At 32.8% G+C, this 11,050-nt stretch overlaps 1 protein-coding gene across 1 annotated transcript; it reads left to right on the top strand.

Moving 5' to 3' along the window:
- Positions 1-5,541: 5,541 nt before the first annotated feature.
- LOC18589728 (linoleate 13S-lipoxygenase 2-1, chloroplastic-like) lies at positions 5,542-9,324 on the top strand. Its single transcript, XM_088810119.1, has 9 exons — positions 5,542-6,024; positions 6,131-6,399; positions 6,542-6,779; positions 6,890-7,210; positions 7,280-7,365; positions 7,447-7,557; positions 7,659-7,960; positions 8,046-8,312; positions 8,390-9,324. The coding sequence occupies exons 1-9, from the start codon at positions 5,685-5,687 to the stop codon at positions 9,147-9,149; spliced, it is 2,694 nt and encodes an 897-aa protein (XP_088666245.1). The 5' UTR covers positions 5,542-5,684; the 3' UTR covers positions 9,150-9,324.
- The last annotated feature ends 1,726 nt before the right edge of the window (positions 9,325-11,050 follow it).

Below are 11,050 nucleotides of genomic sequence, written 5' to 3'. Positions count from 1 at the left end.
ACAATTGAAAAGATAAGGGTGTCATGTGCAATGCCAGGCCAACCAACAGCCACAAAAGTGAATAGCCTGTCAAAGGTACACACTAATATGACGTTGTGTGTTGGATATCCCTTTCGACCAATAAAATAAATTAGATCATTTATAAGAGGAATAACAAGAACATGTGATCCATCTATAGCACCAATACAACATTAAAAATAAGGCCAATTTCTATGATCATTTTTAATTTTTGGTGGAACTTCTATAAATTGAAAATTTTGAGCCTTGACAATTTCATTGCTCAATAAATATAAACTATCTAACACTTCATCGAACTTCCAACTTTCTTGATTTTTCAAATTTATTTTGGACATTACGATTTGTTTCGTTGTATGCACAAGTCTAAAGAAACATAGCGACCGCCTCTAATGCTGTCATGTCACTAAATGGATGTAACCATCCCTTATTCATCAATATATCTTTAAGTTGCAATACAACATGTGATTCCATCCCAAACATTTTATAACTTTCACTTGGAGTTTGTAAAGTTTCATGTACCAAATTCCATTCGTCAGAATAATTGAATCCGTTTCCTTGTTTCATTAAGTATTTCATGTGATATACAATTGCACCAGCAACTTCCTCACATATGTTTTGATAAAGCCTTGCTCATTTTTTTCATTTTACAACTGGCACTGATGCTTTGACATTTTTAGAAAACATCTGTTTGACAATATCAAAATACATAAATAGAAATCCAAATATATCAACAAAATAACAAATATTATTTCAAACAAATCAAATAGTACAAATAACAATTCAAATAAATATAACATGGATAATAGCAAATTCTTTCAAACACCAATTCAATTACACATAACAAGTAACAAAAATACAAAGAAAAAGTAGTTTAAAGTTCAACATCAACCTAAAACAAACTCATCAAATCCTAAACTAATCAACTACTCCCACCACGATGTTTTGATAGATTATGCTTATATTGAATCGAGTTTAGCTTATCACTTAAATTTGGCAAAGAAATACAAATGAGTCTATTTTCTTCCTTTTTAATCAATTGTAGTGTAATATTAAATTTATTTGCACTCAATTTTCCCTCATTTTGTAGAGATTTCATTTCTTAAATGCACTTCAGAATACTATATTGTTCTATGGCTTGCGATGACACTAAAATTTTAGCACTTTAAGCTATTTTATGACTTGGATTGGCCTACACTTTCAACAATTTCAGCACTGAAGTTCATCGACAAGTTCTAGCTCGTGATACCAAAATATGGCATATTTTGGATTAGCCTACACAAACATCAAAGAGAAAGAAACTTTTAAACAATGTGCATATGTAAAATAATTTACATATAAAATTGAAAATACTTACTTTTATTTTGACTTCCCACCATGTGGCATCAACTTCAATGGTTCCCGTCTCATGGTTCCAACCTAAAACCTGTTTCTTTGCTTTGTTTCCATAAAGTCCACTCATTCCTTCGACTATCTAGTCTATTTTTCAATTGCTTTTTGGTATAGTTTTTATTAGCATAAGTATTAAATTCCTCTACTACAACTTCTCATCTTTTTGTTGTAAATGAAATTTTTGATTTTCCACACTTACAAATCTCATCCGTACAAACGTAAAATAAGATTTTGGTAGTGACCAAACCCCACTTTGCATTATGATTTGGTCTTTTTGAAATTTCATAGATAGGTGGAGGCATTTCTTGGCTAGTCGTAAACTACAACAAGATATATAAAGCAATAGATCTTGTGTCATTACTATCAAAGAACTTATCATTTGGCCAAAATGGTCCATTAGGACTGCATATGCATTACACCATTAGGAAAAAAAGATTATTACTACTCCATTAGGAAAAAAAAGATTATTACTACTCCATGAAGAAATGACCATTCTTAATTCTCAACTTTTTCAAATGGAAGAAATTAATAATAAACACTATTAAATATATATGCATTGCTTATGTAGCACCAAAATCCATATTTCTATATATTATATCAGCCATGTCATTTCACATTGGGATATCTGAATGCTATGATTATGTTATATAGGCCGAATACCTTAATGGCACTTGCTATATATTACTTTACTAAACTTTTAGTCTCTTGTTTTTCTACTTGAATATAGGGTTCAACAAGGAAATAAACATATAAAAATTCACACAAACCAAAACCAGCAATTAAGAACATATATAAAACCCTAATTAAAAAGATGCACTAGTGTACATGAATATATATATATATATATATATATATATATATATATATTATACATTATAAAAATCAATATATTAACATTCTAAAAAAGAGAGTATTTCAAGTGTTGAACATGGATCAAAAGCAGCATTTATCGACATACATATAGAAATCAAGATAAACCATAAAGAAATTACTTAAGAATTATTAATATTCAGGAGAGAGAGATGTCATCTCATACTTATACTTCTGCAAATAGCACAGGCCCACACATCAAAAAACATACATAGTATATGATATTCATACCATCTTCAATCACCTAATAAATCAAAGCGTAACTACTCTGCTTCAAGCTTATATATGATTTTCGTTGTTAAAATCAAAGATATTCATATAGAAACGGAATAGATCTCAAACTTTGTATTTTAGTAATAGTATTAGATTTTTGTTGATCTAGCAAGCATTCGGACCATGATGCTTCCATTCTCCAAGAAGAAGAGAAAAGAGGAAACGATGTATTTGACATTAAAATTCTTTTTGGTGAAGAAAAGAGAAAACCTTTAAATAGTACTTGAATGCAGTTTTGAATTTTGGGTCTTTTTTTACTTAATCTTTATAAGAACAATAAAACCCCATATTTCGCTATTCTGTTGCATTGGAGAAAGGTGTTTTGTAGAAGGAGGGAGAAGAGAGGGAGATCAATTGAAAGAGAGAAAGGGGTATTTTCGAAAAAGCTAGTGTGTTTTTAAAAGAAAAGAAGAAAAAGCTCTTATCTGGACCTTTTCCTTAAGCTCTTTCTTTCTTAGATTTTATTCTTTAAAAAATGATTGCTTTTTTTTTAAAGCTTATCAAAATCTTGTTTGGATCGGCTTATGCTTTTAAGAAGTAGATAAGCTGAAAAAAAGTCAAGCCAAATAATCACTATAGCTCAAAGATATGTCTTATGGAATGAATAGTTATCTTTTCATAAAGTGATTTGAAATAATACTTTTATCCGATGATTATGTCTTGCAAAAAGCAAATGTGTCTTTAAGATAAAGATGTGTCTTGATGAATGGATTGTTTCCTTGAGAAAAGACACTTGCAAGTTTATATACAGGACTTATTACTAACCATTGTGGCACACCAAAACAAATAAAACAAAAGCAGAAAAATCAAGAGCAATAAAAATGTTATATTTTGAAAATAAACATAAACACTTGAGTTCCCATCATCTGTCAAAGAAATCTAAATTCCCTATAATCTACTTGTTGTAGAAAGTAAACTTTAGGGCCAAACAATTTTGCAAACTTTCGGGTGTATCTAGCGATTTTCTTTCATAAAGTGTAAAGACGAAGTTAGATATTGACTTCATTGTATCACTAAGGCTATTCGCATAATTCTCCTTTTGCATACGAGTGATGGGGACGAAATAAATCTTAAAGATAATATCTATTGAAAAGCTCTTGTTAAAGTCAATTTTATCAATTGCTTGAATTCCATTTAAACCCCATTTGCACCAACACAATAAAATCAATTTTTAACTTCATCTAAAATTTTAGCTTTTAAAGTCCACTTTGATACAATCACAAAAAATCTAAAATTCACAAAAGCACAAAGTTTTCTTCTCAACTTTGAACTTTAAAACCATAGGCCCATCAATAAATCTAGATTAAAACTTAGGAATACCAAAAGCTCATCAACAATGCCAGCAATCAAGACTGAAATTAGAGATCAAAGTGCACAAAAATCAGCATACAACTTCTCCAAATAATTTATTAGCTTTACCCACTATAAAATAGAAAAGACTAGAAAACTTTAAAGAAAAAGGAGAAAACAAAATCTACCCTACCGAAAACCACCCATCTCCCTAAATCCCAAAATCCCTTTTCACCCTCTTCAAAATTAAGCCTATATTGCATAAGAGAGAGAGAGAGAGAGAGAGAGAGAGAGAACCACATGGTGGCAAGTTAAAATCAAAGACAAAGGATGAAGGGAGAAACAGAATTGCATACGAAAAGATTCTAAAAAGAATAGATATGGGAATAGAAAGCTTTAATGGAGAGAGAATATTCAAGCAGTTGAGGAAAGGAAAAAGAGGGAAAAGGAGGCGAAGTAGAAATAATGACATATTGCCAGAAGAAAAATGGAGTGGAAAGGGGAGAGTTAAGGCTAGTTGCGGGAGAAGATGACAAGTTAAGGGGGATGTTTTGGAAAAAAGAAAGAGAAAGAAATGTAGGTGAAGAAAAAGAAAAAAATTGAACATTGTCTATAAGAAAGATAAGTATAATTAATACTACTAATGCCGTAACCCCATGTGGGAACGAAATAAGACCTCAGGAGAAAAAGGAGCACATGATGCGAAATGGGAAAACATCAAACCATAAGGCGTCTGACTCAGTAGTAGAGCTAGTTAATTTTTGATAAAAAGGAATAAAGATTAAAAATTTTAAAATTAATATGTTAAACTTAACCAATAATTAAAAGATTTATAATAAATAATAATTTTATATAATATATAAATTAAAAAAATAAGAAAAGAAATACTTGTAATAGTCTTTTAGCAAAGTTGTACTCGACAATATTTTTTGAATTCAAATTCATCAATTATTAAGTCTACACTGAAAAGACTAGTAATGTCTTTCTCAATATAAACAACTAAATTATTTATAAGAAACTGATCATCCATTTTGTTCCAAAATCTTATTCTTATAATTTTCATTATTAAAAAGGCTTTTTCAGTAATTGCTGTAAAAATTGAAAGAATCAAAACAAGACGAATTAATAAATCAATCAAGTGATAATTTTTTGACTTTCCTGTTTCTACTAACCTCTAGCACAATTCAGAAAATGTCTTAATATTTTCCTTATCATATTTTCATAATAATTATATGAATTAATGTTTTAAATATATAATATATAAAATATTTTAAAAAATTTTCCCCGCATAGTAACACAACCATCCGCCCCTGGTCTCACCGAAGTTTACCCTCACTGATGTTCTATTAGATTTGTTTTTCTCATTCAAAGTGAGCATGGGAATTTTCATTCTTCTTGATAAATACAAAATCTTTTCATTTCAAATTGAATGTTTATCTTACTACTTTAAAATATTTCAAAATAACGTTCACTTCAAAGTAATCCATCATTGAAATATTAATTTTAAGTGAATAACCTAGTTTTTATAATTTCAAAGAGAATAGTTATAAAATAACTCATATCGAAAATATTATATGATTTGAAAAATTGAACAGTCAGTTTGAAATAAACAAAATATAATAATACGTGCAAAAATAAAGGACAATCTGTCTTTCTTCATCTTCTTAGTTAATTTTTCACGTGCCATATATCCCATTACTGACCCTGGGGAGTAACTGTCTTTCTTCATCTTCTTTCTCCTTTGTTTCCCTCCCTCCCTTGCCCTCTATATGTAATAGGCCAGTGCCTGAGCTTTACGGAGCCAAGAGACCCTGATATCTTGTGTAACCCAAAAGTCCAAACAAATGTTGAAGCCACTGATTCATCAATCCCAACCCATCCAAATCCTACTTCCATTGCACAAGCCATTTTTCCATGGCGCTGGCCCTACTTCTCTTCCTGTCAAAGCAAGGTCTTTAATGAACAAAACACGCAAAAATGTTAAAGTTGGGTTTGTTCCCAGTAACATCAAAGGTGTAACAAATACCACTAAGAAGGCTGTTGGGTTTAAGGCTGTTGTCACAGTAAAAGAAACCGTTAGTAGTTTCCTCAAAACCATTGGGGTAGAACGAGGGCTCGATGATATCAAAGATTTGCTAGGCAAAACGCTGCTCTTGGAGCTTGTTAGTGCTGAGCTTGATCCTAGTAAGTAAAGAAAGCTTTCAGAGTTTCCAAGAGATAATGATTCTTTTTTATATCTTCTTGTATATATTAAAATCGTGCTTCATTTCTTTCTGAGCTTAATTTATAGAGACGGGGTTAGAGAAGGCCAGAATTAAAGGGCATGCACACCGGATGAGCAAGGATGGTCAGCTTGTTAAGTATGAGGCAGTCTTTGAATTACCGGTAGATTTTGGTGAGTTCGGTGCCGTTCTTGTTGAGAATGCACATCACAAGGAGATGTTTCTTGAGAACATAGTCCTTGATGGTTTTCCAAATGGCCCTGTCAATGTCAATTGTAATTCTTGGGTTCACTCAAAGTATGACAACCCTCGGAAAAGAGTCTTCTTTACCAACAAGGTTAAAGAGTTTTACTTTTCAATTCCCTTTAGCATTTCATGTTTTGTGCTTGTGTAATTCTCAGAAAATTATTTAATTTGTGTCCATTATTTTCGCATTCAACTTGTAAATTGTAATCCTATTAGAATTATCTATGGAGCAGTCGTATTTACCGTCAGAGACACCAAGAGGATTAAGGAAACTGAGAGAAGAAGAGCTTGTGAGTTTACAAGGCAATGGTCAAGGAGAACGCAAATCCTTCGAAAGGGTTTATGACTATGACGTCTATAATGACCTTGGTGATGTTGATACTGATCCAAGTAAGAAAAGATCGGTCCTCGGTGGTAAAGAGTTCCCATACCCTCGGCGTTGCAGAACGGGACGTCCACTGTGTGACACAGGTAAAAAAATTGCAGTGATAACCTCTTTAATGGAAATAACACAATTACTTGCATCGCCATTATCTAAAACGTTCATATTTGATGATATTGTTCAAATGTTGTTAATGCAGATCCGCGTTACGAGAAATGGCAAGCCAATTTCTACGTGCCTAGGGACGAAGCATTCTCAGCGGTGAAGCAGCTATCCTTCGCCACAAATTTCATATACTCAATGTTGCAGGCGGTGATACCATCGCTAGAAGCTACAATCCTCGACCCTGATCTTGGATTTCCTGACTTCAACACTATAGACCAATTGTTCACTGAGGGGCTTAATTTGCCAGCCCTTGACAAAACAGAGTTATGGAAATCAATCCTGCCCAGGCTTATCAAGACTGTATCTGAGGAAACTCATAGTATTTTGCGCTTTGAGACCCCTGAAACATTGGACAGTAAGCACTCTGTTTCTCAACTCTTCTCTGTCTCCTTTTATGCCTGCTCATGTGCTTTTGCTCTTGCAGGAGACAAATTTTTTTGGTTGAGGGATGAGGAATTCGCTCGCCAAACTCTTGCTGGTCTTAATCCATTTAGCATAAAGCTAGTCACGGTAGGAAATACGTAAATTATAAAAGTTAAATTGTTCATAAACAGTGTCGAATCTTTTTATACTAATCGTTCTTGATTACAGGAATGGCCATTGAAGAGCAAACTCGACCCTAATATTTATGGTCCTGTAGAATCAGCCATCACGGCAGACCTAATTGAGCGAGAAATCAATGATGTCATGACAGTCCATAAGGTAATTTGAGTGACAAGACCCATTTGAAATTTTGAGCTTTCTGATTTGTTTTTAATTAGTGCGCTTAATTTTTTTTTTCTTTTCAAATTCAATTTATGCAGGCAATAACGCAAAAGCAATTATTCATCCTAGATTACCATGACCTCTTCTTACCATATGTCAAGAAAGTTAGAGATCTTAAAGGCAGAACGCTTTATGGATCACGTACGATTTTTTTCTTGAACCCAGATGAGACTTTGAGGCCTATAGCCATCGAGCTGACTCGACCACCAATGGATGGGAAACCGCAGTGGAAGGAAGTCTACACGCCTTGTTTCCATTCCACAGGAGACTGGCTTTGGAAACTTGCAAAAACTCATGTTCTTTCTCACGATTCAGTCTATCACCAGCTTGTTAGTCACTGGTATATATTCTACTGTTTCAATTAATTTCTTCTGGGTTCTTTAATCGCTTTTAACAAAAGGAACGGCTAAAAATCCCTCCTGTAGGTTGAGAACTCACGCTTGTGGTGAACCTTATATCATTGCAACTAATCGACAACTCAGTATGATGCATCCAATTTATAGATTACTACATCCTCATCTCCGCTACACGATGGAGATCAATGCATTAGCCAGAGAATCATTAATATGTGCCGATGGGCCAATTGAGAAAATATTCACCCTTGGCAAGTATTATCTAGAGGTTGGCTCTGTCTTTTATGACCAACATTGGCGATTTGACCAGCAATCACTGCCTGCGGATTTGATTAGCAGGTGATTTCATTACTTTACTTTTTTTTTTTTTTGCATAAATTTTTGTTTTTGATTACTTTTTCTTTTCTAATTGCCAGGGGAATGGCTGTTGAAGATCCAACTGCTCCTCAAGGCTTAAGGCTAACAATCAAAGACTACCCCTATGCCAATGATGGTCTCTTCATCTGGGATGCCCTCAAACAATGGGTGACTGAGTATGTCAACCACTATTACCCAAAAGCAAATATGGTCGACTCTGACCAAGAGCTTCAAGCATGGTGGAAAGAAATTCGAACAGTAGGCCATGGAGACAAGAAGGATGAACCATGGTGGCCTGTCCTCAAAACCCCACAGGACCTAATTGAGATCCTCATGACTATAATTTGGGTGGCATCAGGTCACCATGCAGCTGTGAACTTTGGCCAATATACTTACGCAGGCTACTTCCCCAGCAGGCCTTCTTTCACTAGAGCAAAAATGCCCAGTGAAGACCCCACTGAAGAAGATTGGAGACTTTTCTTGAGAAAACCTGAAGCTGCACTACTTGAATGCCTCCCTTCACAAATTCAAGCTACTCGAGCCATGGCTGTTTGGGATGTGATCTCACATCACTCACCGGATGAGGAGTACTTGGGAGACAAAGTAGAGCCATCATGGGCTGAAAATCCTGTTATAAAGGCGGTATTTGAAAGATTTAAAGGAAAGCTGAAGGAGCTTGAAGGCATTATCGATGAAAGAAATGCAGACTGTAATTTAAGGAACCGAAATGGAGCAGGCATTACTCCTTATGAGCTTTTGAAGCCCTTCTCTGAGCCTGGGGTTACAGGAAAGGGTGTTCCATATAGCATTAGCATTTGAAGTTGTAAAAGTTACTAAATTTGGGCCAAAAATATATTTGTGCAAATTGCAAATAAAAATTGCGAGTGTATCAATTGCAATAGTATGAATACTTAATTTCACTGTGGAGGCGTAAATAATGGCTCGCTCTTGTTCTGACGCAGAATATAGAGCAATAGTTGCTACTGTTTTTAAAGTTACATGGATTCAATCCCTGTTAAAGGAGCTTAAGGTTACAATTTTCGCTCCTCCAACATTTTATCGTGACAATATCATTGCTACTTACACTTGTAAGAATCCTATCTTTCATACAAGAATGAAGCATTTGGCATATTGGATTACTTTTTTATTGGAGAGAATATGAATTAATGTCTTCCATACGAACTCCTTTTACCCTTTATTTTTCTGTTTCCAGGCATTACCTCTCGAGGCTTGTATTGCCTTTTATCTTCTTCATGTTTCCAGCGTCATTTCCTACGGCTTGTTTTGTTTTTTTCTTCTTCATGTCTTTAGGCATTTTCAAGGTGATTGTATTTTCTTTTACAGTTCAATATCTTTGATTGTGAAGCTTTGCAAGCTATATATCTTCATTCAATAAAATAGAAACGTTTGAAAGAAACAAAAGAATATGAATAAATGTTAGCTACTTATGTCACTACAAGAAAATTAAGTTTTTCTGACGGAAAAAAATTTCATTGGAAATTTTAAATTGAATTTCTATATGACCTTTAACGACGGATCTCTAACGGATTTCCAACGGATAAATTATGTTGGAAATCCATCTGAAATATTTTTTGCCAAAAAAATTTATTACCTCCGAAAGTTTAAACGGAATTTCCAACAGATTTCCGTTGGAAGTTTCCAACGGAAAATAATTTGTTGAAAATCCGTTGGAAAGTTTAAGGTGGGAAAAAATTTAAAAGCCCGTTAGATTTTTCAACGGAATTTTCCTACTACTCTTTAAATTTTTTATTCAAAATATATTAAGTTTTTTTTAATATATCTTATTAATCTTTATAGAAAATGTATTAACAAAATAAAATATATACACACTGAATTTTATAATATTAAAAATATAAATATGTTTTCTTGCATAAAAATAGGGTATAAAAATCAATAATATATTAAACAAAAACTAATAATAGTTTATTAGTAATTATAACCTTTATTAGTAACTTTATTAACTTTATTTATATGATTATATTTTAATAACTTTATTTGAAATTATTATCTTATTTTTTATAACATATTATTTTTTATAACATATATATAATAATAAAGTAATACATATAAATATATATTATATAAAATTAACATATTAGTGATTAGTGATTAGTGATGGATAAGGAGTGTAGATATCAGAATTCGGTTTTAGTTTAATTATCTTAAGTAAAGTCTTGATTAGGACTCTTTGGTTTAATTAGGAAAAAGTCTTAAGTTAAGTGGATCACTAGAGTTTATGAATGAATATGAGACAGGCAGTAAGGAAATACTTTAAATGACTGTGGGCTGTAAATGGTTAGCTTCTGGTAATAGACAGAAAACCGTGGATTGAAAGGTACTATAAATGGTAGCTATAAATACTTTAAATAGTTAGCTTCTGGTAATAGATTGTTAATGGTTAGCTTCTAGCTGCATTAGTGAAAATTGGTGATTGTAAATCAAAGATGGTTTTAGGCTCTTTTAATTGTATTATAGGAAGGAGAGTTATTATATTAGATACCTAGTATCTTTAAATTGGATTTTTTGGTTGCTTTGGGTTTATTTCATTTTTTTTATTTTTATATGTAATTTATAAAATCCAAATTAAGTTATTTTGACTTCGGTATCAAGTAATAAAATTACAAACTTTTTATCACGACCCGGTACTCTCCTCGAGCCCGTGACAACTGCTGCGATGTCCCAATAGACATTCATTACTC

This window comes from Theobroma cacao, chromosome 9 (assembly GCF_053813885.1).
Source record: "Theobroma cacao isolate CCN51 chromosome 9, ASM5381388v1, whole genome shotgun sequence".
Classification (NCBI taxonomy): domain Eukaryota; kingdom Viridiplantae; phylum Streptophyta; class Magnoliopsida; order Malvales; family Malvaceae; genus Theobroma; species Theobroma cacao.
The sequence above is the reverse complement of the archived record's forward strand: the minus strand, read 5'-3'. Positions and strand labels throughout refer to the sequence as shown.

What these genes read in the sequence shown, in the direction of transcription:
- LOC18589728 (XM_088810119.1), top strand. Translation starts at nt 5,685, where the DNA reads ATGTTGAAGCCACTGATTCATCAATCCCAACCCATCCAAATCCTACTT. An exon ending in ACGTCCACTGTGTGACACAG is followed by an intron (nt 6,780 to 6,889) that starts GTAAAAAAATTG and finishes TTGTTAATGCAG; the next exon opens with ATCCGCGTTACGAGAAATGG. An exon ending in TTAGCATAAAGCTAGTCACG is followed by an intron (nt 7,366 to 7,446) that starts GTAGGAAATACG and finishes TCTTGATTACAG; the next exon opens with GAATGGCCATTGAAGAGCAA.